At 38.0% G+C, this 24,909-nt stretch overlaps 2 protein-coding genes across 6 annotated transcripts in view; both read left to right on the top strand.

Annotated features, from left to right (window-relative positions):
• tbck (TBC1 domain containing kinase) overlaps positions 1–12,471 on the top strand; it is a 61,226-nt gene extending 48,755 nt beyond the window's left edge. For both annotated transcript variants that reach the window (XM_042485272.2, XM_088075964.1), the window contains exons 25-26: positions 3,974–4,133; positions 10,798–12,471. In XM_042485272.2, coding sequence (XP_042341206.1) covers positions 3,974–4,133; positions 10,798–10,908 — 271 coding nt within the window. In that variant the 3' untranslated portion in view covers positions 10,909–12,471. The remainder of the gene's footprint in view (positions 1–3,973; positions 4,134–10,797) is intronic.
• Positions 12,472–12,617: 146 nt separating this feature from the next.
• On the top strand, positions 12,618–24,286 carry LOC121941966 (polyunsaturated fatty acid lipoxygenase ALOX15B-like). 4 transcript variants are annotated; one of them, XM_042485015.2, is made up of 18 exons: positions 12,618–12,960; positions 13,117–13,198; positions 13,488–14,490; positions 15,083–15,198; positions 15,408–15,567; positions 16,001–16,205; positions 16,364–16,445; positions 16,829–16,951; positions 17,548–17,651; positions 17,992–18,158; positions 19,739–19,882; positions 20,585–20,788; positions 20,908–20,994; positions 21,105–21,274; positions 21,687–21,808; positions 21,943–22,043; positions 22,400–22,570; positions 22,797–24,286. In XM_042485015.2, the coding sequence occupies exons 5-18, from the start codon at positions 15,415–15,417 to the stop codon at positions 22,974–22,976; spliced, it is 2,013 nt and encodes a 670-aa protein (XP_042340949.2). In that variant the 5' UTR covers positions 12,618–12,960; positions 13,117–13,198; positions 13,488–14,490; positions 15,083–15,198; positions 15,408–15,414; the 3' UTR covers positions 22,977–24,286. The 4 variants fall into 4 exon arrangements, with proteins under 4 accessions (XP_042340949.2, XP_042340951.2, XP_042340950.2 ...); XM_042485017.2 differs by having other exon boundaries at positions 15,353–15,567; XM_042485016.2 differs by having other exon boundaries at positions 15,083–15,240; positions 15,353–15,567.
• The last annotated feature ends 623 nt before the right edge of the window (positions 24,287–24,909 follow it).

Here is a 24,909-nt window from a genome sequence, read left to right as displayed (position 1 = left end):
CTAGTTACCAGAATGCACTGTGCCGCAATGGACCACTAAAAGCTCCTGCTGGTAGGTGGTAATGCAAACTTGTCCGTTTAACAGAAAGGCAAACAAACAATAAGCAATGCAGTTACATAATTTTGGTTTATATTTAATCAGCACTGCTTACTTTTACCTTTTGATCTGAGTTTGTCTCAGAATCTACTTCTATACATCTTGTATCCATGGTGACTGGAAATATGAAAATGCGGAAGTACAGCCTGTAGTTTGAGCAACAGCCAAGAGCCCCTGGAAGGGGAGACAAGAGATCTAGTCACTGGTTAGATGGATGGAAGTTTACCATAGATAATTTACACATATTACCCACACTGATTTGATACAAAGATGGTTGAATATTGGCAAAGAATCCATTAAAGTATGAAAAAGATGTAACCAGTGGATTAAGATTACACTGCACACTATGTCGTTGTGTTCACTGTGCACAAAATCCCTCTGTCAATAGGTGCTTTTATGTGGACACTAATATTCCTCTAACATTTAGAATTATAGCACAATCAAATTGAAAACGCCTCATGTAACCACCTCAAAAAAACTTGATCCAATTATTTCTCTCTTGTTGAAATAACTTTATTTTTTCTGCAAGTGGGGGTCATGTTAGGTGATGCAGCATGATGCCTAACAGGCACATAAGTTATGCCACAATACCTTTTCTATGCTTCTCTTACTGCTGATTTTGACATCATCAATTCAAAAATATTAAGCACTCTGCTAGTCTTACATACTTACGTGACTACTTTGATTAATAAATGTGTTCTTTGATTACAAACAGTAAAATAGCTTATGTAATGTTGTATCAACAGGCTGAATTGTGGAGCCCCTGGTCTCTTTACCACAGAAAGTAGCCTGCCTGCACATGAGACTTCTAGGGAACACCAGTAAATTGTAGCATTTAAAAATAATCTGAATGTGAGGTGTTAGAGGACATGTGTTATTTGTAGCTATAGAAAATAACCTGCGTTATAGTGTTGTTACCAATTACTAAACAGCATTATATGCATATCTGGAGAATGTAAATGCACAACTGATTGAATCACTTCATTTAGAGTCCTTGTAAAGAGTTCAGTTGGACTCTCTAATCAAAATGATGTCAGTCAGATTGAAGAATCATTGTCCATATAACCGTAGCTAGTGATCCTTTACACTACACCTGGCCGAAGGACAGAAAGACTCCTTTGCTTTGAGATTTCTTCTGATGAGCATGTCTCTGTTCACTCTCACTGTTCGGTTAAACTGGTTCTTTTAAGGTCAGAGTCCATGTACTTAAGTGTGCACCAGGTCTCTGTGAAAGCTGTGAGTCATGCATCTCTGAATGTATGCAAGTTGTTTCTATTGCATGCCTCTTCCTGTGTGGCACAAACGGGTCATGTCGGTGTCGTATCTACTGATGTGTGAAACTTTGTTCTCTTTTAATAGCTAATCAAAAATGTTTCCATTCACACGTTTAATTTGCACAAGGTTAAGGCTAACATTGGACACATACACATGCAAGAAGCCTTCCTCTTCATGCCACAGTGCCTTGAATCTCTTGCTTACCTCTTGACCTGCTGCCAATGCTTTGCAGAGTTTTGAAATTGAACCACATGCACAGAAAGCAAAACAGCTTTGTTCCATCTAAGGCAAGTAGGGGCAGATTCAGGGATGATCTAATTCAGTTATGTGCTGCCAGATTCTGCAACATTCAGTGAGGCCCTTCATGATCACCCAGGCTTTCCCACCACATCCTGCAGTCTGAGAGACAGGGGCACAGAGCAATGGAGATTAGACTGTGAATCTGAGCAAAATGCATTATTCTGGCCTCTTAGCTACACCAAAGTTTCCTCTTTTACATGGTATATTTATTTCTTTTTGAAAATTATTTTGTCTTGTTATTGTTTTAACAGTCAGCTAATAATCACAACTAACACATTTTAATGTTGAATGTAGTCAACATGTGTCAACACATAAGTTGGTGCTGGTATTATTTCAAAGTGCATTTGAGATATTAAGAAAACAGTAGTTATTGCAGATGTAGTGTAGATAGCCAAGGGTTAACTTGCTGGTGTTTATGTGCACCGTGGCACCAGTTTACTCTTGCACTTTGAGCCATGCAAGTGGCAGTGCTTTAGGGATGGCGATGTTGGTCCACGTATTTGACTCAGACCATAGACTGTATAAATAATGGATGTATGGACTGTTTTTGGTTGAAAGCTGCATAAAAAAGATGTTCTTTTGCTAAGTTAAACTGCAATGTGTGAGTATATCAAGTGAAAAGTTTGGCAGCTGAGTACAGGGTACTCTGTGTTAAGTTTTTGTGTGTGTGTGTGTGTGTGTGTGTGTGTGTGTGTGCGCGTGCGTGCATGCTGTCCACAGAAAACCATGTATCTCCAGAAGCAGCGTTTTTTAATTTTTGTGACATTAAGTGTTCCCTTATGGTTTGAAGAAGAAGAAGATTGCTCTGTTTCTTAAAAAACAGTTTGGTGAGCTTAAGTGTCAAAATGCCAGAAACAAAACTGTGGTTTTTCTGTGGTTGGTTGACTTTTGGAGATACATGGTTTTCACATGATGGTGAAAATATGTGTGAAAATATATATGTGCACACACACACAAACACACACACACACACACACACACGAACACACACACACACACACATACACAGCAATGTTGGTGTCCCATACAAATTCCCTGTAAGATTAAAAACGAAAATTTCCACTGTTGCCACATTTAATAACCACTTTATCCATCTTTCTCGTAGCTCTGCACAAAATTACAATATTACATAAAGAAATTAACTTTGCATCTGCAGATGAGTGGGTTTTTATTTATGCTTTAATATAATTTATATATAAATCTCAGCCTAAAGAAAATGCAGAGGACCCGAAGGAGTGAGCCTCATCCTTCAGATCAGTGGAATGGTAATTGTCTAAGGGAGTTAAAGAGCCATTAATCAATGGGGATTAGTGGATAGAGCAGGGATTTTGAAATGGCAATTCCTCTCGCCAAATTCCCTCTCTGGAGCCTTTTGATAGACAGACACTCCTCGGGCTAACTCACACGGACAAAAGAGATTTGACCACTTTCACAGGATTTGGCAACCCTTGTTCACCTTTGTTGTGATTTTAGGAAAAGCTCTGTTGTGGGTGTCTGCGGTCACAAAAAGTGGATTAATTTAAGACCTCTGTGGGGTTAATCAGGACCATCTAGATGTAGCTGTCTAGGTGCCTGGTGGTTATTCTCTGCTGGCATGTGCCTTTTGTAATTCCAAGGCTAAATGTACCACAATGGGATTTGCTGGCTTGTGGATTATATGCATTATGTAACGTCTCAACTCTATATGTCCTTGTGGCAGCTTTGTTTTAGTGAACACAGTCTTTTGACTGCGAATGAAGCACCACTTGTGTTAAGATGTGCAGCAATAATATCAATAGCTTCACTCTCAGAAATAGAACAACCTCCTTTTCTCAAGAGTTATTATTCTGCTATATACCACTCTGGGGTTGTTCACTGTCCCTGTGTTGATACTCACTCTGTTTTTACCAGCAAAATCCCTCACTAAGACCCAGTCCTTTTTCTTTTCTTTTCTTTTCTTTTCTTTTCTTTTCTTTTCACTGGCTGAGTCCCTTGTTACATCTCCTATACTGTTTCTCTCTCCTCTACTTCCTCCTTACTGTCCTTCAGTAGAATTAGAGATAGTGACACAGCTATCTCGAAGCTCGTCTTACGTACTTTTTGTATTGGACGTCAGCCTGATGAGCAAGATAACAAGCACCCTAATTAGTCTCATTTTCTACTGACTCTGACTATTTATCAATGTCGCTCATGAAAGATTCCCATGACATTTAAGATGTAAGTGTGTAAAAAAAAAAACAAGGGTTGCCTCCATTGGCCTTGGTCCCAGGCAGTTGTCATACCTGTTCAGAGTTGTGCTCCTTAACCTCACTGCCTCCTTCAGCTTCAGCAGAGGCCATATATCTGGCAGCATCAACATTCCTTTCAGCACGGCATTCAGCCCTGACGGTGAGCTGGTGCAGTGTCCTGCAACAGGAGTCCTGCAGAACTACAAAGGACGTGTCATCGTGGTCATTAGCCACGCCATGAAAAGTGCTGCCATGGTGAGAAAGCAGTCACACACACAAACACACACCTGTGTACAGCACATCAGTGTAAACAATACTTAGTATTGACTCAAATATGCATACCCAATGTATGCGCTATATATGCTTTCAGGGACATAGGATGTTGGAGTACATTTTTTAGGCAGACATAAGTTGGTGCTGGTATTATTTCAAAGTGCATTTGAGATATTAAGAAAACAGTAGTTATTGCAGATGTAGTGTAGATAGCCAAGGGTTATCTTGCTGGTGTTTATGTTCACCGTGGCACCAGTTTACTCTTGCACTTTGAGCCATGCAAGTGGCAGTGCATTAGGGATGGCGATGTTGGTCCACGTATTTGACTCAGACCATAGACTGTATAAATAATGGATGTATGGACTGTAATGTCACACACTGATTTGGGGACTGCCGTTTTCAAGCTTCAAGTTCTGTAATTCAGCTGTTGCCATCTTGTTTTTTTGTTGCCAGAGGTGACCAAATTTTGGATGAGAGGGTGGAGTTGTGAAGTAGCAAAGGGTGGATTTGACTCATAGACTGTGGTGACGTCTTGTAGGCAGCCTGTCAATCAAGCAACCATGCCATTAAATGTGTGTAACATTGGGCCATAGTAAAATGTAAAAGGGTGAGTTATAAAAAAAATCACACCATGCACCAACATCCATGATAGAGACTTTGTGTAACAGGCTGTAAAAATGTTTATTTCTGCTGTAATTTGGGCATTTTGACATAGGTGTCTATGGGGATTAACTCTGTTTTGGAACCAGCCTCAAATGGCCATTCAGTGATCTGCAGTTTTTGGCACTTCTTCACCTGGCTTTTGCTATATAATTGACAGATTAAGCATATTGAAGAAAACTGGAGTAAAAAATGTTGTCAAAGAATAAAATAGATTAATTGATATTTCCCTCATTAATTGTATATTAATCCAACCCATCCCAAATCATTTGCTTGCACCTGTGTGTTTAACAAGCAGTGCATGGATGTTGTGAACCCAGTTATGTAGGCACATCTTACTATCTGAAAAGGCACACTTTAAATAGCAGGAAAATAATGCTCTGTCGACAATAGACCAGGTTTTTGTTGGTCAACTTCCTGCTGTCTCAATATAGAAAAACAGCAAAGGGCACCTGACACATACTTCATATTACTTAAGACCTACATGTCCATGGGCGCACAGATGGGCAGAAGTACTGAAACAACGTAGGCTCTGGCTGTGAAAATGACAACTGCATTGTCCTAAACCAGCAATAACAGTTGCGCTTTGCTGTGCACCAATTTGTCCCCATTGTAAAATAGGGTCCTTTGTCTTGTTTAATGATCACTGTTTGGCAATCTAATAAAATTACAAAATGTCTGAAACGATCAGTTGATTGGAGCAAATATTTATTCTAAAGTTTGGACACCATAAACACCAAAAGTTTTGACAGAGATTGGATGCTGGCTGATATTTACCAAAAAAGCAAATGTACAACTTACTTACACCAAACAATCTTAACAAATGCCAGCATATGAATATCCTGTAAACTGTAGACAATATGTAAAAATCAGAGGAAGTTAAGTCTTATTCCTCTTTTCAGAGATTTTTCATGGCATGTGACATTACTTCAGCGTCCTGGGAGGGGGTCGTGTCAGGGCAGTAAAAACAGGGTCATGTGGCCTCCATTAAAACCCCCCTGATCATCTGCCGGATCTGACTGGAGTCATAGGTGAACTCCACAGGAGCTGTTGTTTAATGGGATCATACTGTTGTTTGAAAAAAATTGTTTGTACTTATCCTGTACACTTATTACTTACTTACTTATCTTAACCCAAATCAAACACTTTCATGTGAAATTACTAGAAAAAGCAGCAATTAAGGCAGCTTTTCCATAATATAACAATAACATATTGTTGTAAAATTAATATAATTTTACAACAGTATGTACTTTTAGTAACAAGACTTATAACAACTGCAACACAATAATAGTTAATAATGTGAGACTTTAACCATATATTTATATTTATCCAGTGTCATCAGTAAGTCTGGTTGTATTTTTAAATTACCTGGAAACACACCCTCATGTCAGCTGAGCATGAGGCTGTAAATGAGACAAATGGGAACAGCAAAGCAATGATACGGTGTAAGTGAGTAAAGTTGAAGGCCAAAATAAAAATAAAAAAGTAATGATTTACGTAGAACAGGTTTATGGTTTAATTGTCTTCTTCTCAAGAACTCTTGTTTGGCCATGTTTACTTTTTATCACTTAAAATAATCACCTCAGTCTGATGCTGTTTCAGTCAGAATTCTGTATTTTATGTTGCAAATGGTTACATCATATCTTAAAATGTGACAGTGTTTGCTTTGTGATGTATTTGAAATAGAATCACAATGAAATGCTGATATATATATTTATATATATATATATATATATATATATATACAGTTTTTTTTTTGTAAAGAAGTTGGAAAAGAGGCTGTGACACAAAGGATGTATACTCTAGTTACATAATGTGTCTTGCATAAAAGGGCAGAATACCGAGTTGTAACCGACCGTGTGATGTCTGTAAAGGTGTGTGTGGTTAGCAGCCTTGTTATTTGAATGTAATTTAATGAAGGTAAACACAGTGGGGTGTCAGTGCTAATGTCACTGCGCTCTGGTGCGGCACATCTCAAATCAGAGGCTGCAGATTTTTTAACTTCCTGTCCTGCGGCCTTCAAACGACTGATAGGATTTAATGAACTGCAGGAGAAGCTTTTCATACTGTCTAAAGCTGCCGGTTTAAACACATCTCTTAACAGGAGACACTAATCCCCCAGACCTCTGTCTTGTCAAATCCATAACAGTCATAACAGAAAAAACTCTGGCTATCCTGAAGAAGCCATGTTTGACCTCAAGAAACACCTACTCTGGTTAAGTTTTGGTGGGGTATGAATATCGTAGTAGTGTAAGTTCATAGGTTTGATTTACAGTACAATAAAATGCTACTTTGTCCTTACTTTTTTTTTCCTAAAAGACACCAGGACCTTAGCCAAGGCTGAAACTGTATTTTACATAAATCATCGTCTTTGACATTTGAGTGCACAAAAATAGCTTTGCTCACTTCAGCGTAACAGAACTGAGAACTATATTGATCATTATAAATTCTCCTTTTGTGCTCTCTTTGGAATAAATGAGCCAAACTTCAATTTAAAACTCAGCAGGGATATTGCTTCAGGCAACATCCCAATTTAGAAAAGATGTCCTCCTTCCATATGTTGGAAAGTAAGAGGGGAAAATAAGTAGTCCTCCCTAATTGAGGAGACAGTCCTGCATTTTTTAGGGGGCAGCAGAAATATCTCAGTTTCTTACCTGGTTGTGAGATTTTAGTAACTATTGCAGAGAAATGGAAAAATACAACTGCAGAGAGACTGTTGTGCATATGATCAGAATGTGGTCACTGACTATTGAGCACTGACTTCTATGTACTTTAAGATGAAGCATGAGTGGAAAATCAGTGTTGTTACACAGACAGTTTAATGATGTTCTATTATCATTATCATTATTAAGTACAATAACTATTCACTCCCCATAATGGCTGGCCCCACACTTGAAATTCCACATCTGTGTTTCATGATAAACCTCAGTAATTCATCAGACCTTTCAGTGGTGCAGGTCACAGAATTAAAGGTCGATAAAAGGACTCAATTGTGCTTAAATGCCATCCACATCTCTTTGTCCTGCACCAGTGGCATTATCATTAGCTCTGGGGTAAAGCAATGAGTCCATTCATCGTGTACGCAGGCTTTACTGTACACCTTTAACATTTAAACCCTATTGGCATTCAGCAGTAAGCCTGATTCCTACTGCTCAGTTTTTATGTGGACATTTCAGCTGATTGAATTAGAAATGTTTAAACTTTAGTCGAAAATCCTGTTAGTATGTGAGGAACAACACAAGTAGACAACTGATATTCACTAAATTTTTTTCTATTATGTTCATTTTTTGCATTTATATTTCTCTGTTGGGAGCGGAATCAGTCTCTTTTCACTATAAATTCATCAAATACTGTCATTTTGTCAGTGGATCTTGGCGTCAGGCACTGACAAACAGAGGCACCCTTTGCAGCAGTATGATACACACTGGGCACTGGCAATTTGTCAGGTTTGCTGCAATTACCATACTTTAAATAGTCAGAAAGTTCATAAAGGGAGGGCAGAAGGGGAGGTGAATGGGTCATACAAACTCCGGACTTTCACCTGAGAGCCCACTGTTCATTTCCTGTGTGAATCCAAAAGTCAATGAAGTTATTTTAATGATAACGTAGGCTTTTGTTTCCTAGCCCTAAGGCAGTAAACCTTAAAACAAAATAAATTTACTTTGGAAAAGGCTGTGCATGTAACGAGCAGACACTGTACACTTCCCGTGAAAACAAAAGTGTATCTTGAAAAGATTCTGATGAGAACTGTTAACTCTGAGAACTGATGCAGGATGGTACCTAGCATGCCATATTTTGAAGTGTACTTTCACTGACAAAGAGGCAGTATTTGACAAGTTGGGGTGAGAATGTGTTGGCAAAAAAGTAGAGAACGTGACTTTGTGAGCCTATGAGCTTCAACTCAGAACTAAAAACAACAGAAATTACTGAGATTGTCACACACATTTGCAGATCTCAGGTGTGACAACAGTGTGGCAAGTCACATTAACATTTTTTTGTTAAAACCTGCCAATTCAGAGGTTTTCCTAGCTCTTGAAAAGCTGAATACTTCTCAATTTAATAGCATTTACATTGAGTTTGTATTTTTTCTGTTATTTTATCAGTTTAAAGACTCTGCACACCCATGCTTGTCTGACATTTCCATGACTCTCCTGTTTCCTTAGTTGCACCTCATAGAACTGAACAAAATACACCTTTATAATAACACTCTATTACATAGAGTCCTGTGACCTTGCATAATTCCCAATGTAGCCCCAACCACCTTCAACCTGAGAAGAGCTCTAATCAACCAAAATAACTGAACATACTTGTGGGTGTGCACTTGAGGGTGTGCAGGGACTTTACGAGGCGACCTCACACATAGTGGATTTTTTATGTAGATGTTAACATGAGGGGATTTACAGTTTTTCACAGAGGTCGTTTGTAAAGATTGATTGATTTTGTTTAAATAATACTTTCATTTTTCATCCATTGTATTTCTGGTCAGCTTTTTGGAAGGTGCTGTACCACTGAAATAAGAAGTATCCTTCTAAAGGAATATCTCTATTTAGGAAAGCTCTGTATTGCAACAGAAGAAAAAACAAGATAAGAGTTATCTGGAGATTGGAAAGTTCAATATAAAGTTATCCATGTATTCAGTAACTTAGAGCCTATTTACAACCACAAAGACGCATTGTGATTCAATCACCCAAACCACTTGTTAAGGTTGTCTGGAATGTAAATTTGTGAATATTAGGATAAGGAAGGCATGACCCAGACTACTGTCCCTATGAGTGGCTGGTACTCTTTGCATTTATTGGTTGTTTTGGTTAGGTTAACACAAGTGGGACTGATTTGGTTTAGGATAAGAACTACAGGGTAAGCCAAACAGAGGCAGAGTAAGCTGGGCCATTCCTTCCTCATCATAGGATTCGCAGATTTGCGTCAGGGACACATTTGGCCACATACAGTATCTTTTATTGTGTGAACGCTAATATACATCTATAACACAGGGACTACGTCATCAGTGATGGAGGTGGTGGTTGTTTTGCTGACATCAGGCTAATGCTCTATAACTTGTCCATTTTATAACAATTTAGACAAATTCTTGCATGACTGTTTCATATTTTTGCCCTGTGGAAAGAGCCGTGTTAAATTCTGCAGAGAGCAATATCCCTATTTGTGCGAACACGACCGCTAACGTGGCTAGCAAGCAACTTACAAGAGAGCAGACTTTATAACTTTTGGACAGTCGACACATGTCTTAACCCCAGCTGTAAACAGACTCTTAGGTATGAGAATATTTGTCAAATTCTTTAAAAGTCTTGGTGGTTGAATGACAAAAGTGAAGTTCATTCATCAGTCAATTTCAATTTTTGTAATAACTGTTCATCTGAAACAGAGGTTTCATAATCAGATTTCCCCAAATTACAGAAGTGAATCCACACGTAGCGTCACCAACCACGAACACACAAGGGCTTACATTACACAACACGAGTTCAATAAAATGGCACAGCAACAGCAACATGTGTTCAATCTCACACAATATACCAGCAATATCTGCTTCCTCAGTGGGTACATTTTCGCATTTTTATTTTTATAAGGAAGCACTAACACTCTCCAACTTATTTTATTAACAATGAGTGCACAAAAGAATGTGACAGAATAAAGTCATATCTGGAGGCAGCTTCAGTTCTGACAAGTCCCTTTTCTTTTATGCAAAATCATATGTCTCTTTAATTTTCATGTTAATTCCTCAAAGTCACCCTCAGTTTTAGTTTAACCATACATGTTATGTAATGCATTACATATTCCACATCAAGGTGTTACCTAGTTGCTGAAGTGCCATTAAAGATGTAATGTTTATGTTTAGCAACTGCAGGACCTGTAAGTATTTACTCAAGGAAACCAAATACTGGTTTAATGTTGTGTGAGGTGAGGGGTATCTGCAGTTCCTGTATTGAGGAAAAATAAGTGTCTTTCTCTTTTCTTTTTATTTTCTTCCCAGTTTGCAGCACATCTGGCCAAGGTAAATTTCCAACGGGTTTGTATCCTGGATGGAGGGATCAACAAGCTGAAGCCCACTGGACTCCTGACTGTCCCCTCCCCTCAGATCTGATCCCAGCTCTCGGCTTCACATGAACAAAAGGGACAAGTAGAAAGACTGTATATTGCATTTTGCGCTTATATTGAAGATTGAATTTAATTGAATTGAGTAACAAATTTTGATTTTTTTTAAAAACATGTTCTAATTAAACTATGATGCAAATATATTTACAGGGCAGTTATTTTCTGTTTCAAAACAAGAATGATTTAATCAGTTTTTTTTTCTTTTGAACACATGTTGTAGTAGCTTTGCACTAATAATTGATCTTTTTGTGACCAATATAAAATACTTGTTATATTATGTATGTTGTCTGTTCTGAGCCAATTGATTTAGACAACAATGTTATACACTCTTTGGTCAGTTTATTAAGTACACAGGTACAATCTTATGCAATCCAATACAACTTTTCTGTCATATATTCTACTTTTATTATGTCTATAATAACTTCGGAAGGTGATCTATGTATGTTATATGTTTAAGCATTGACTAGGTCATAGTAGCGCTGGTGGTGTACTCGACTTCATTATATTTTATATTTTTTCCCCTTAGTGTATGTAAATATGGAGGGCAAAAAATAATAACCATCATTAGTCAACTGTGTCATCCTTAACTATGACCCTATGATATCAGTAACAAACACAGAATTGATATATCCGATTAAGCAATTTGATTTGATAAGTGGTAGTGCCTGACTTTTAACTAAGCCTGTATCACTCCACTTTACAGGTGTTGTAAACCGTAATTAGTCTACAAGGTCATTTTAACATATTTTGCACCATAAAAAGGAACATATTTCCACAAATGTGAGATAATTACTGAATACCTGTCAAAAGAGGACGAAGGCAAGGAAATAAGCCTTGATACTGCATTGCAAATGTCTACTCATGCCATATGACGTTAGAAGATGTCGCAAGGTGCTGTCTGAGTATGTGATAACTTGTTTGCATCAAATTTATGCAAGAGCCACTGTCAACCAACTCTTACTTCACTGATTGCACAATAAATGAAAACTTCCAGATAAATGTACATGATACATAACTGGCCTGTGATAACATGTAGACAGTAGCAACAGTACGTGTAGGAGGTAGCAAGCTAGCATGCAGGAATGTTTATTTGTTGCTTGGCAAGACTCCAGTCCCAGTACAGTTGCATGACTATAATGTAAACAAAACCCAAATAATATTATAAACTTGAAAAGTTTATGGCAGAGCCGTTGTATTGAACTGCAGTATATTGCACAGGAGTACCTCATAAAGATGCCACTGTGTATTTGTCTTAGAAACAAAAATGAACACAGTAATTTGTGCTTTTGGTGATTTCGTAACAAGTATTGTTATTTACCTTGTCTACTCATCACTGAATTGTCTACTGTACTGTATATTCTATTGTATGCAGTTGCCATGCCATAGAAATTGGTTACTACCATGCTACAGTTGTTTATTTTAAAACTATCTGATAAGTCTGGACAAGCTGTGTAAGTGATGGTCTTGATTTTTGTTTCCTAATTTTGTTTAATTCACTGTGATGATCTTATATTTAGTTTTGAATAAAGCTTCATGTGGTTTTGCAGGTGCAGTTTTCATACGTGTCCAACATTCCATTGCCAGAGTTGACTCTATACTGTTATTCCTGACTAGACATTCCCACAAATGTGGAATACATTATATGTATGTCATGAAGTTGATGTACTTGCATGTTTCTTGAAATATTTGTGTCTCATCTATACGGTAGAATGTACGTAAATTGCTTTGTGAAAGTGTCAGCTGATTAATGTAATGTACTATAACTTATACCAGTGTACTATAATATGTACTATAACTCCAAATTAAGACGCTTTCATATGATCTCTGTCATTATTCCAGGTGTCTTGCATGAATGTGCTGCCCTGTCTCCACTGGAAAGCTGATCCTGATAGTGCTGGGCAAACAGAAGCTCCCACTGTTCCCTGAAGACTCTTGGTTCCCTACCAAGGTGGAAGTGAATCCCCTGAGGGAGACACCTACAACTATCGCATCTACCGTTGGATCACTGACAGCGAGGTTCACCGCTTCAGAGAGGGAACAGGTTTGTGGAAAATTTACCTGTCTGACATCCTGTATGTTGTTTATTGACCACAGATGACACAAGAGAGACATGTTCTGCAAGATGGACTACAAGGAGGCTGGAGTAGATTTATGTAAACATACAAACAATTATAAACTTGTTGTGTTTTTCCTTAAGCTCTGACAGTCTTTGAAGACAGCCATCATCTTGGCAGGTACACTCGGCAGCAAGAGCTGAATGAACGTGAGAAAGACTATCGGTGAGAACTCAGAGCTATAAGACATTTTAACTTTTCGCAAACATTGCTTCTCCTTTCAGCTACACCAGAGTTTCTTTACACTATATCTCCTGGGTTACCATTTGGTTAAATTTCTATCTATGTAACAATCTGCTAGAGCTAAAAATGAAGGGACTGGCAGGGAGAACTGCCAATCTGACACATAAGGTATTAACAGTACTTGATAAAATACTTGATACTGTATGGATAAAAAAACATTCAACTGTATTCATTCCGATGCCCGTCAAGTTCAACTCTGTTAATTTTCCAGGCTATATCCAGAAACATTGGCTTTTTCGCCTACCAGTACCACTGCTTGACCACCAAGATTTTTGTGAGTGCAGATTTCCAGAGCATCAACCCAATATTCACTTGCAGTGTTACTGCTACACATCATGCCCATGGTGCATCCACTGTACAAGGTAACTATAAGAGAACTGAATTACTGTAGTTTTCTTTTTTTTTTTGCCTCCACACCAGCAAAAGCCATGGCTGGAGGCACTATGTTTTCACGCTGTCCATTTGTCTGTGCATCTATCCCATTTTCACAAGTGCGATATCTCAAAAATGCCTCCTCAAATTTGGCACCAATGTCCACTTGGACTCAAGAATGAACTAAGTTCATTTTTTGCTTCTTACTCACAACACTACTCAACTGGACATGTTCTTTTATCCAAAACTGGATCTTTACCATAGCTATGAAAAGACAATCATGCTCAGTAGACCATTGCCTAAACTATGTGGGGTTTTTGTTTAGTATCATGATTCATGTTCAGTATTTGTCTCTAATTTTTATTATATTTTTGACGGTTCCCTTGCTTGCAGCTTCTGCTGGAGGAAGGTATGGTGACAAAACCCGATTGCCAGAATAAATGCTGGCATTTTACATTTCTGCAAACTACAGATACTGTATGTTACATTCGTGTGTTTCATATGTTAAATTTGTATGCTTCATGTGTAGCAGATATGTTAAAATGTTTAATTTCTTTACATTTTAAATTTTCAATCTTGTGTTGTGACATCGCTGTTAACATATTGATTTGTTTAGGCCAGGGTTGGACTGGTGACAAAGTCTGGCTGTGGCAATATCTGTCTGGATCAGCCCACCCTGCTGGGCAGCAACGCCAAACAGCTCTCCCATGACAACAGGGAGAGTGCCGAGAGCATTGATAGTGGCCTGCCAAGTTCCCTGGTCATAAAAGCCAATGCCTGCAGAGATGCATTACTGATGCTCTGGACAGAAGGGTCCATGCTGGAGGATTGGTAATATCTAGGTGGGAAAGAAAGTTCCAAATAGGGTCCATTTGTGCTGTCATATCCTAACACTTTGTTAGAGAGTTGAAATGTATCACTGTAGCCTGGGACAGTGACTGTCAGGTCTCGAGACCTCATCAGGTGACACAATAAAGAAGGCGGTAGATGGTTCTGGCATCTGGTCCAGTCTGTAATTTCTGGCATTCTGCATGGAAACTAAGGCCCTGCTGTCACCTGTGTAGTGAGAAAGTTATTATGTGTCTGGCCACCACTGTGGAGCTCCCCAATGTGTGGCTGAAAGGGCCACTATTTGTTTCTGTCAGCTCTCATTGGCCTATTGTTATAACTTTCTTTTTTTATCTGAAAATAAGAAGGACTGAATCAATTACTATCATGTCAGTGTTATTAATAATGACACTGTTTGATCAGTCTGGATGAACTGTAAAGTTGAATACTTTTGATGTAACGGTGTCACATTTCATGTTTGGAAAAGCTGATTTATCTTTATCAAATACATTACCGTTGCATTAAAAAAAAAACATTATTTCATCAAATTCCGGTGGTTTCTCAACAGCAGTAATTGTCCATACATGTCCAACATTCCACCAGCAGAGCTGCTGGAAGTGACAGGACACGCCCCCAAAACTATGTACAAAAAGAGGAATCAGCGGAGATTACTGTCATCAAAACAGCAGTTCACTGAAGGAACGTCAGTGTCACATTAACAGGTGAGAGAGCTTTGAAAGTCAGTGAAGACTGGACTTTAACTAGTAAGTGAGAAAAGACAAACTTAATGTTAGTTATTATAATATCATTTGCCAATGCCATTTTCATTGTGAAGCCAGAGATATGAAAATGTTTTTGCTTTTTTTCTCCGCTCAGGTTCCTCTAGTGATACTTTACTGAAACAGTGATCACTGATTCTTCCGTTTTCCAGAGTGAAAATGGTGAGTTATGAGGTGACCGTATCCACTGGCAATCTAGCTGGTGCCACCACTATAAACAATGTCTTCATTAAGCTGGTGGGCACAGAAGGGGAGAGTGACCGCAAGTGGCTCATGGGCTTTAAAGGAGCTTCATCCTTCATGAGAGGAGTAGTAAGTCTGAAATATCCCTCTCTATATTTGAATGCTTTACTCTCAGCCTATATGAGATTATTGGCACATTAAATACCTTATCATATTATTTTATGTTGTGCGATATATTGTATGTTTTCATTTTGTCCAACTTTCTACATTCTGGAATTGTATACAGCTCGATTCTTGGTTATAAATGTGCTTTTTCTTAATCTCTTGTTTGCTGTCCTGGCTTCATAATGTTTGTTTTCTTTCTCTATCTCTTCCTGTTTTTTAAAGGGAGCACATGAAGCTGTCCAGCATATATGATGCAGTTGTACTTGCATTATTCTTGCAATTTTTAGGCTGTATCCATGTGATTGGCTGCAATTTATGTAGGCTGCTTTGGATAAAAGCATGAGCTAAAGAAATGTAAGATTTAGATGTTTACAAACCATCTCTGTTATTACTCCAGGTCTCTAGTTTTAGCGTGTCCTGCCCTGTCTCCATTGGAAAGCTGATTCTAATAGAGCTAGACAAAAAACAGCTCCCACTGTTCCCTGAAGACTCTTGGTTTCCTGCCAAGGTGGAAGTGAAATCCCCTGAGGGAGACACCTACAACTTTCCCATATACCGCTGGATCACTGACAGTGAGGTGCACCGCTTCAGAGAGGGAACAGGTTTGTGGAAATTTGCCTGTCTGACATCCTGTATGTTGTTTATTGACCACAGATGACATAAGAGAGACATGTTCTGCAAGATGGACTACAAGGAGGCTGGAGTAGATTTATGTAAACATACAAACAATTATAAAGTTGTTGTGTTTTTTTTCCTTAAGCTCTGAGAGTCTTCGAAGACAGCCATCATCTTGGCAGGTACAGCAGGCAGCAGGAACTGACTCAACGTGAGAAAGACTATCGGTGAGAACTCAGAGCTTATACACGTTTTAATTTTATGCATCCCAAAATAACATGCATCCAAACCTCCTCCACCTTTTGTTAAATATATTCATTATAAATAATGGTAAATTAAACAACACATAACACTGTCACATGGGCGAGGGTTTATTGAACTCAGTGAAGAGCTGAATGAATGTGAGAAAGACTATCGGTGAGACTTCAGAGCTATAACACATTTTAACTTTTCACAATCATTGTTACATTGTCCAGGGTTTTTTTCAAGCAATTGCACTATATGTTTCCATATCGCAATATTAAATATTAAATTAATTTCTATCTATCTATCACTGGTATCTAGATTGTCCAAAGTTTCTCACCACTCTGCTGTTCTCTGTTTTTCCCAGCTGGGATGTGTATGAAGAGGGAATACCCCACTGTATAAAGACAGAGAACATTTTTTCTCTACCTTGTGAGGTCCGCTTCTCCTTCACCAAGACCACAGAGTTCCTCTTCACTGCATCTACTGGGTGATGTCCTGAAATTATATTAGACAGCAGCATTTGTTTCGTGTCTTACGTGAAAGCCTCCTGTGTGACATTTTAAAGTATTGGACTCCAAGGGTAGTAGAGAGGTGCAACAATCATAGTGAGACACGAAAAAAAATGCCAAAAAAGATCTTAAGGGTATGGACTTAACATGTTGTCAGTTGTCTGATTAGTAAAAGTGAGTTTCTCACCAAACCACCTTCCCCTCCTATTGGTATCATTAGTGCCAGCCAATTCAGACTGGCACAATGTTAGCTGAGCTGGTCTGACAAGGCCACACAGGACAGGACGCTTTTCCATGGTGAAACAGTCACTCAGGCTAATCTGAGAAACAGGGTTATGTCTATAACCTTATTTTTGTTTTTTAATCCTGAACTATATGACTCTAAATAAATGTTCTTTTTGTGCATTACTTTTTGCTTTGTGCCCACCTGTGCAGTTTTTCTTAAGTGCATTTACAGGGTTATATCTAATTCAGTCAGAAATCTTTTGATCCATAAGGGTAGGCCTATAAAAATGGCCTGCCTATAAAAATGATTTAAGTCTGATACTGAAGTAACTGTGTTTTTATTTTCTAGACTTACTGAGCTGCAACTTAAGGGACTATCCAACTGCAAGAAGAAGTGGACCAATATTGATGATATCAATCGGGTTTTCTGCTGCAACCGGACTGACATATCAGGTACTATTATTGTAGTTTGATGAACTGCTTAATGTTGTATGCATGATAGTGCATTAAATTATATTAATTTAAATATTGAACTTTATTTGTACATAACACCACTAATTATTGAATAGTCTGTTGGCTTTCTCACTTGGCTCACTGAATGGGAAAAAATGTGACTGGGAAACATGTATGCATCTAATCACACAGAAGTTTTCTAATTTTAGACACGTGTAAGACAGTGTTTCCCATTTTCCAGTTCTATATGCAATTAAAAGTATAGCTGAACATTGGGATAGAAATATTTTTTAGCTTAAAGTTTGAAACCCAACTAGGTTCAGCTCTGTTCTTTTTACAGACTATGTCCAGGAACATTGGAAGGACGATGCTTTTTTTGGCTACCAGTATCTAAATGGTGTCAACCCCATGTTGATCCGACGTTGTTCAGCTCTGCCTGATAACTTCCCAGTCACTGACGACATGGTCTTCCTCTGTGGTCAGTGCAGCTTGGCAGATGAAATGAAGGTGATTTTTCTGACCTTGATTGATCTTAGTACCAGGAGGAATCATGTTTTGGCCCATGATATGTTGAGTTTCGAATTGCATGTTGCACTGAATCACTCACTTAGTGTATGTTATATGCACACTGCATGCATGTGAGTCAAATCAGTTCTCATACTCACAGAGTCCTCTTTCAGCACTTAACAACTCTTTTGATGTTTTCCAGTCAGGTATTTGACCACAGCACAGAACTGAAACTACTCTTATCAAGGTCTTAAGTGACATCCCCTTAAACACAGACAGTGGCAGAGTTTGATTCTTAGTATTACTGGATCTCAGTGCTGCATTTGACACAGTCATTGACAACATATTACTAGACCGCCTGGAAAACAGGTTGGATCATTCTGGTACAGTACTAAACTGGTTTCAATCCCACTTAAAGGACGGGGACCTTGTGTCAATGGATAATTATACATCTGAATGGACAGAAATGTCATGCAGAGGTTCCCAAGGCTCCATATTGGGGCCCTTTCTATTTAACATCTACATACTTCTGACAACTCAGATTATGGAAAACATAATATGTTACCATAAGTATGTAGTCGACTCACACATTTAAATAAACGTATCATCAGGGGTCTATGGTCCAATACAAGCTCTGACTAAGTGTCTTGAACAAATCAAATATAGTCAGCACTTAACTTCAACTGGCTATGTTAAAAAACAGAGACCAAACCAGAAGTCTTGGTGAAGTCATGGACTCAGACCTGAATGTCAATTACCACATTAAGCTAATTACAAAGTTAGCCTACTATCTATAACATAGAAAAAAATAAAAGGACTTTGTTTTAGCAGGATTTGGTAAATCTTGTAGAGGCATTTACTGTCAGTTAACATAATTACTGTAATGGTGTCACTACATTAATGGTACAGGTCACTAAAAAAAGTAATCAGACAACTGTGGCTGATTCAGAGCACTGCTGAGTCCTCACTAATACCAAGAAATTTGATCACATCACTCAAGTTCTGAGGTCTTAGCATTGGCTTTCTTTCTGTCAGAGAATGTATTTCAAAATACCATTGCTGGTTTAAAGCAATGAATGGTTTAGCGCACAAAAACATTTCTGACCTTATGCTACAGTATATACCATGAAGACCTCTCAGATCTTGCGGGACAGGTTTACTTTGTGTCCAAAGAGTCAAGACTAAACATGGGGAAGCAGCTTTTAGTTTTCATGCACCTGATATCCGAAACAACCCCCCAGAAAACTCTCAGTTCTTTTAAATCGACTTTTTTAAAGACTTTTCAAGACTTTTCTCTTTGCCCGTGCCTTTTATTAAATCAAATATTTATTCATTCTCACACTGCAAGTTAACTTTTATTGTTGTATTTATATCTGTCTTCACAATTTTGTAATTTTTTTTCAAATCTCTAGCTCTTTAATAATTTTTTGATTGCATTTAAATGTCATCTCACAATGGATTTCTTTTGCCCTATGTCTCAATGCTTTTTAAGTGTTTTATGTAGAGCAATTTGAATTCCCTTCTTGCTTACATGTGCTATATAAATAAACTTGCCTCGCCTTGTCTAAAATTTCAAACAGAAAGGCAACATATTCCTGTGTGACTACAAGCAGTTGGATGGACTGAAAGCAAACACCATCAATGGAAAGAAGCAGTACTTGATGGCTCCCCTCCTCCTGCTCCACAAAACACCCAGTGATGAGATGGTGCCAATTGCTATTCAGGTGAGATTAGTACCCAAATATAACTTTGAGTGAAGCTCTGTTTAAACTTTTAGCAATATACATTGGGTTCTTTGCAAGAAAGCCACCGCCATGGCTAGTATTTAGATTACAGCTATGACTTCTCTCTGCTAGGAAAAGCTAGTCATTTCTTATTGCCTAATCCAGGGCCATGTCAAAAAGTTCATGCTGTCTGCCCTATTAAATAAAGGCACAAAAAGCCCTTAAAAATACCTTTAAGGGGAAAAAAAAAGTTTTTCCCTAGTCATACCAAGTCAAGCCAATTTTATTTATATAGGCCAAATTTGCTGAAAAGGACTTTACAAACTGTACAATGTAATAAGCCCACTGTCCTGGTACGATACGATAGATGACTACGATACAATAGACAAGTAAGATAGATGTCATCTGTACAGAGTAGACAGAATTACCTTTAGTGAAATTATACTAGTAGAGTGCAAACAAATATACTGTATAGGAAGAATATGGATCAGAGAACAGGCAACATTTGAAGTCTTTTTATTGCTATTGCCAGCCTGCTTCCCTCTTTCCCTTTTGTCAAATACTTGAGACTTTAGACATGCAAGCATTGATGTATGTGCACAGGGTTACAGAAAATTCTTAAACATTTTTGACCAGTATTGGCAGTAGTGATACTGGATCAAATGAGTTGAGTGAGCTGCACAACTTTTCTTTCTCCTGCAGCTGAAGCAGACTCCAGCAGGTGACAATCCCATCTTCTTTCCTACTGATTCTGAGTACGACTGGTTGACGGCCAAGATTTTTGTGAGAAGTGCAGATTTCCAAGAGCATCAACTCAATGTTCACCTGTTACGCACTCATCTGCTGGCTGAAGTGTTTGCTGTGGCACTACTGCGTAATGTGCCCATGGTGCATCCACTGTATAAGGTAACTGACGGGAGAACACTGAAACTGCTACGGTTGTTGATTTTTCAACTTGGAGATTTTCAAAACTTCCAAAGTTAATGAATCATTGTGTAACTTACAGAATTCCTTTTTTCTCTTAGCTCCTCATACCACACACTCGCTACACTCTGCAGATCAACCACTTAGCTCGACTTCTTTTGATATCTAAGACTGGAGTTTTCACAGAGGTACTTAAAGACCAACACATTCACTGCACCATTATCGAAAACAATACTTTTTTTCCAATATCAAGCAGAGTATTTCTCTTTCTCTTTCTATATGTTTCACTGTTTGCTAGTTTGCAGCTTCTGGTGGAGAGGGTATGAGGACTCTCCTAAAGAGATCACTGTCCTCAATGACCTACATCTCACTCTGCATACCTGATGACATTGCTGAGCGTGGGCTGGAAAATGTGCCGAACTTCCACTACAGGGATGATGGAGTCAAGCTTTGGGATATCATCCACAGGTAGTACAGGTTTCCTGGTTTTGGAAAATAAGAGCAAACACCCTACCCCTTGTAGAAGATAGCATTTGTTCTCTTTTGTGACTGTGTCAATTTTCTCAAGGGCTAACTGTTTCCCTCTGCTTCCAGCCGTAATGCTATGAAAGCTAATTTCCTCCCTGCTGTAGCTCCATGCTTAATGCACAGATGTGAGAGTTGTATTGATGTTGTCATCTAATTCACCACAAGAAAGTAAACTAGAAAGTTTTAGAAAATGTCAAGCTATTCCTTTAAATTTATGTGATCCACTGTGTATATTTCACGAGATTCTCATCCATGAATTCAATAAATAAATTCTTACTATTGCATTGTGTATTGAAAAATGCACAATTCAACTAGGATTGTGCTTTACAGAACTTATCCACATTTCTCAAAGGTTTGTGCAGGGGGTGCTCAGCTTCTACTACAAGAATGATGCTGAGGTCCAGCAAGACTCTGAACTGCAGAAGTGGATTTTGGACATTTTTGAACATGGATTCCTTTCCCAAGCAGGCACAGGTGAGCTTTACAGACAGTCTTAATGATGAGAAATGTGCACATTTATAGTTTATATTCATGTAAACACAAGTCAAACTTTTCATAAGTCATTTCAATGTCCACAAGTAATGCAGTTTATTTCCTCTAATTCTCAGGGATTCCACAGAGCTTCACCACTGTAGCTGAGTTGGTCAAGTTTGCCACCATGGTGGTCTTCACTTGCTCGGGGCAGCACTCAGCTGTGAACGCTGGACAGGTGAAGCCTTTTAATATACTGGGGTTATCAGTTACAATCTTGCGATTTTTCTGGATAATGTTGATGAGGTTTTGATGTTTTGTTTTTTTTTTACTGGAGAGATAGATGAATTCTGGCTGGTGATGATGGTGCTGGATGAAAAATCAGAGGATCGCCTAGGTTATCAAAGTTTATCCTCACATCAACATAATTATTTGGGGTATCACTCCCTAAGTAGGGTTTTGTGTATTGTGTTTTGTGTAGTCCATTATAGGAGATGCAGCTTGAGATACTAATCCTCATTGCCGTGTTTGCTGTCTCTCCACCTGTCACAGGCTGTGTTGATCAATTATCTATCAATCCTTAATTTATTTCAGTTTGACTATGGCGGCTGGATGCCCAACACTCCCATCTCCCTGCAACTTCCACCACCAACCACAAAGGGGACAACAAGTGAGGCCACAATGCTCCAGACATTTCCTGACGTCAATACAACAGTTCAGGGCATGTCTACCATGTGGCTTCTCAGCAAGCAATCATCTGACTTTGTAAGTGCCAAAGAATTTTTGACAAATTATAACTATCAAATGTAAGTTCAAGGTGTGTTAAACAGACTGATATGTTATTAGAGCCAAAATTCTCTCTTTGAGCCACTGGGAAGATCCTGATCAGCTCCTACAACTGTAGCCTACATTACATTGCTAATAGTTAATGTTAAATTAAGGTTTAGATTTTAATGGATTATTCGTCTTAATGTATCATTAATGTCATCAGGTGCCTCTTGGCCAGTACCCAGAGGACCATTTCAGCGAGGAGATTCCCTGCAAGATGATAAAGAAATTTCAAGGAGATCTTGAAGTGTTAAGCGCAATCATCAAAGCCAGAAACAAGAGTCTGGATGTCCCATATACATACATGGATCCAGTGGTCGTAGAAAACAGCGTGGCAATTTGAGTATTAGTATCTGTGAGCTTCTCAGCTGTTGGCCAAATTCAGCTTCATTTGAGCGAGTTAAGAGTTGCATTTTCTGGTTTAACTAATACTACAGTGGAAGGAAATTACTAATGTGATCATTGTATGCTGATCTGTGTCTCTTATACCACCTGGCTGATTTAACTGTGGTGTGAATGTACTGTTTTAAATTATAATCCACATTTTAAATATTTTTATTTCATCAATAAAATAGACAAGGTATCTTTAAAAAACATGTAAAATACAAAATTTGAGGCTGCTCTTTGAGTCAAGTCAACTTTTGTATAGCACATTTCATAGAAATTGAGATTTTTTTTATAAACACATGTATCCTCTATGAACAAAATGATCATTTGCATTGTTTTCATTTGACTTTTCTATTATTTTCTGTCTCAAAATAAGAATGATTAAATCAATTATTATCATATTACAGTTGAGTAAAATGTGTATGAGTGAGTTTTTGTTGTTTGAGCAGTTATTCAGAACTAATATTTTGAGTTAGGCTAAGTTAGACTGTGATGGTCTCACATTTATCCATATAAAAGCTGGTTTATCTCTATTAAATGAACTAGTGCTTGTTTTAGACATCATTATTTGCATCATCTTTGTTGTTTTGCAAGTGCAGTAGATGGTCATACATCAGTGATGGTAACTTTTCATGTTCATCAAAGGCAACAAGTTCATCAAAGAAACTTTTCGGTTTCATTAACAGGTAAGTATGGAAGCTGAGGTGGGTTGTGCTTCCAATTAAAACAAAAGGTTGATTAAAACAATGTGATAATCATAGAGTACCTTGCCAGCATGCATACAAAGTATAGAGACTTTGTACACACAAGACACTGTTACCACTTAATTAACCGTAACTCTGTGCCTCAGGTGTATTAGAGGACACCTTGTTACCACTATATGGTACCATAACCATCTATATGGGATCAATAATATAAATAAATGGTATTCCTTAATCTGACATTTTCATCTTAAATCAGTTGCTATAGTTGTCATGACACCATTTATGCATGCTGGCTTGGCACTCTCTGATCTCTGATAAACATGATAAGTAAGAGTGACCTTTTTGTAATAATATTTTAATCTCGAGATAACAAACCTCATTTTCTTGAGATAACGAAATAAATCAACCTTTTGTTTTTTCATTGTAATGGGTTAATTATTGCATTATCATGAAATAACAATGCTTATTTTATGAGATAACAAAATAATAACATTCAGCAGTCAGTCCTCTGACTTTGTAAATGCCCGAGACATAATAAAAAGAGTTACATCCATTAAACTTATGTTCGTGTTGTGTAAAGTAAGTTAATATGACAACTAAAGCCACAATACCCCATTTTAGCCACTGGAAAAAAATCCTGCTTACTTCCTTAAACTGTACATTATATTGTCAATCGTTTATGTTTGATAGACGCGCTTTTAATCCATCATTAATCTCATCAGGTCACTCTCGGATAGTACCAGAGGACCATTTCAGCGAGAAGGCTCCTTGTAAGCCGATAATAGAATTTTAAGAAGCTCTTGAACTGATTAATGCAGTCATGAAAGCCAGAAACAAATGGTCCCATACACATACATAGATAAAGGGAAGGTAGAAAATAGTGTGGCCATTTGAATATCAGAGTGACCCCCTCAGGTTAAATTCAGCTTCATATCAACAAAATAAAGAAAGGAAATGGCTGTGTGTTATTTTTAACTGAAATATAGTGGAAACAAAACTACTGCATGTGGTTGTTTTATGCTGATCTGTTATTTTTGTACAGATAATAACTCATACATTAAGCTTTATCTTAGTTCTTCAAATGTAAAATATAAAATGTGAAGTTGCTACTTTGAGAAGTTTCTTTTAAACACGTTTTTCAACAGAATATGACAATGTGCACCTGTCTTTCCTCATTAGCCTATT

The sequence above is a fragment of the Plectropomus leopardus genome, chromosome 3, assembly GCF_026936395.1.
Source record: "Plectropomus leopardus strain MGB_pleo_1.0 chromosome 3, ASM2693639v1, whole genome shotgun sequence".
NCBI classification, from domain to species: domain Eukaryota; kingdom Metazoa; phylum Chordata; class Actinopteri; order Perciformes; family Serranidae; genus Plectropomus; species Plectropomus leopardus.
This window is presented reverse-complemented; position numbering and strand designations above follow the sequence as displayed.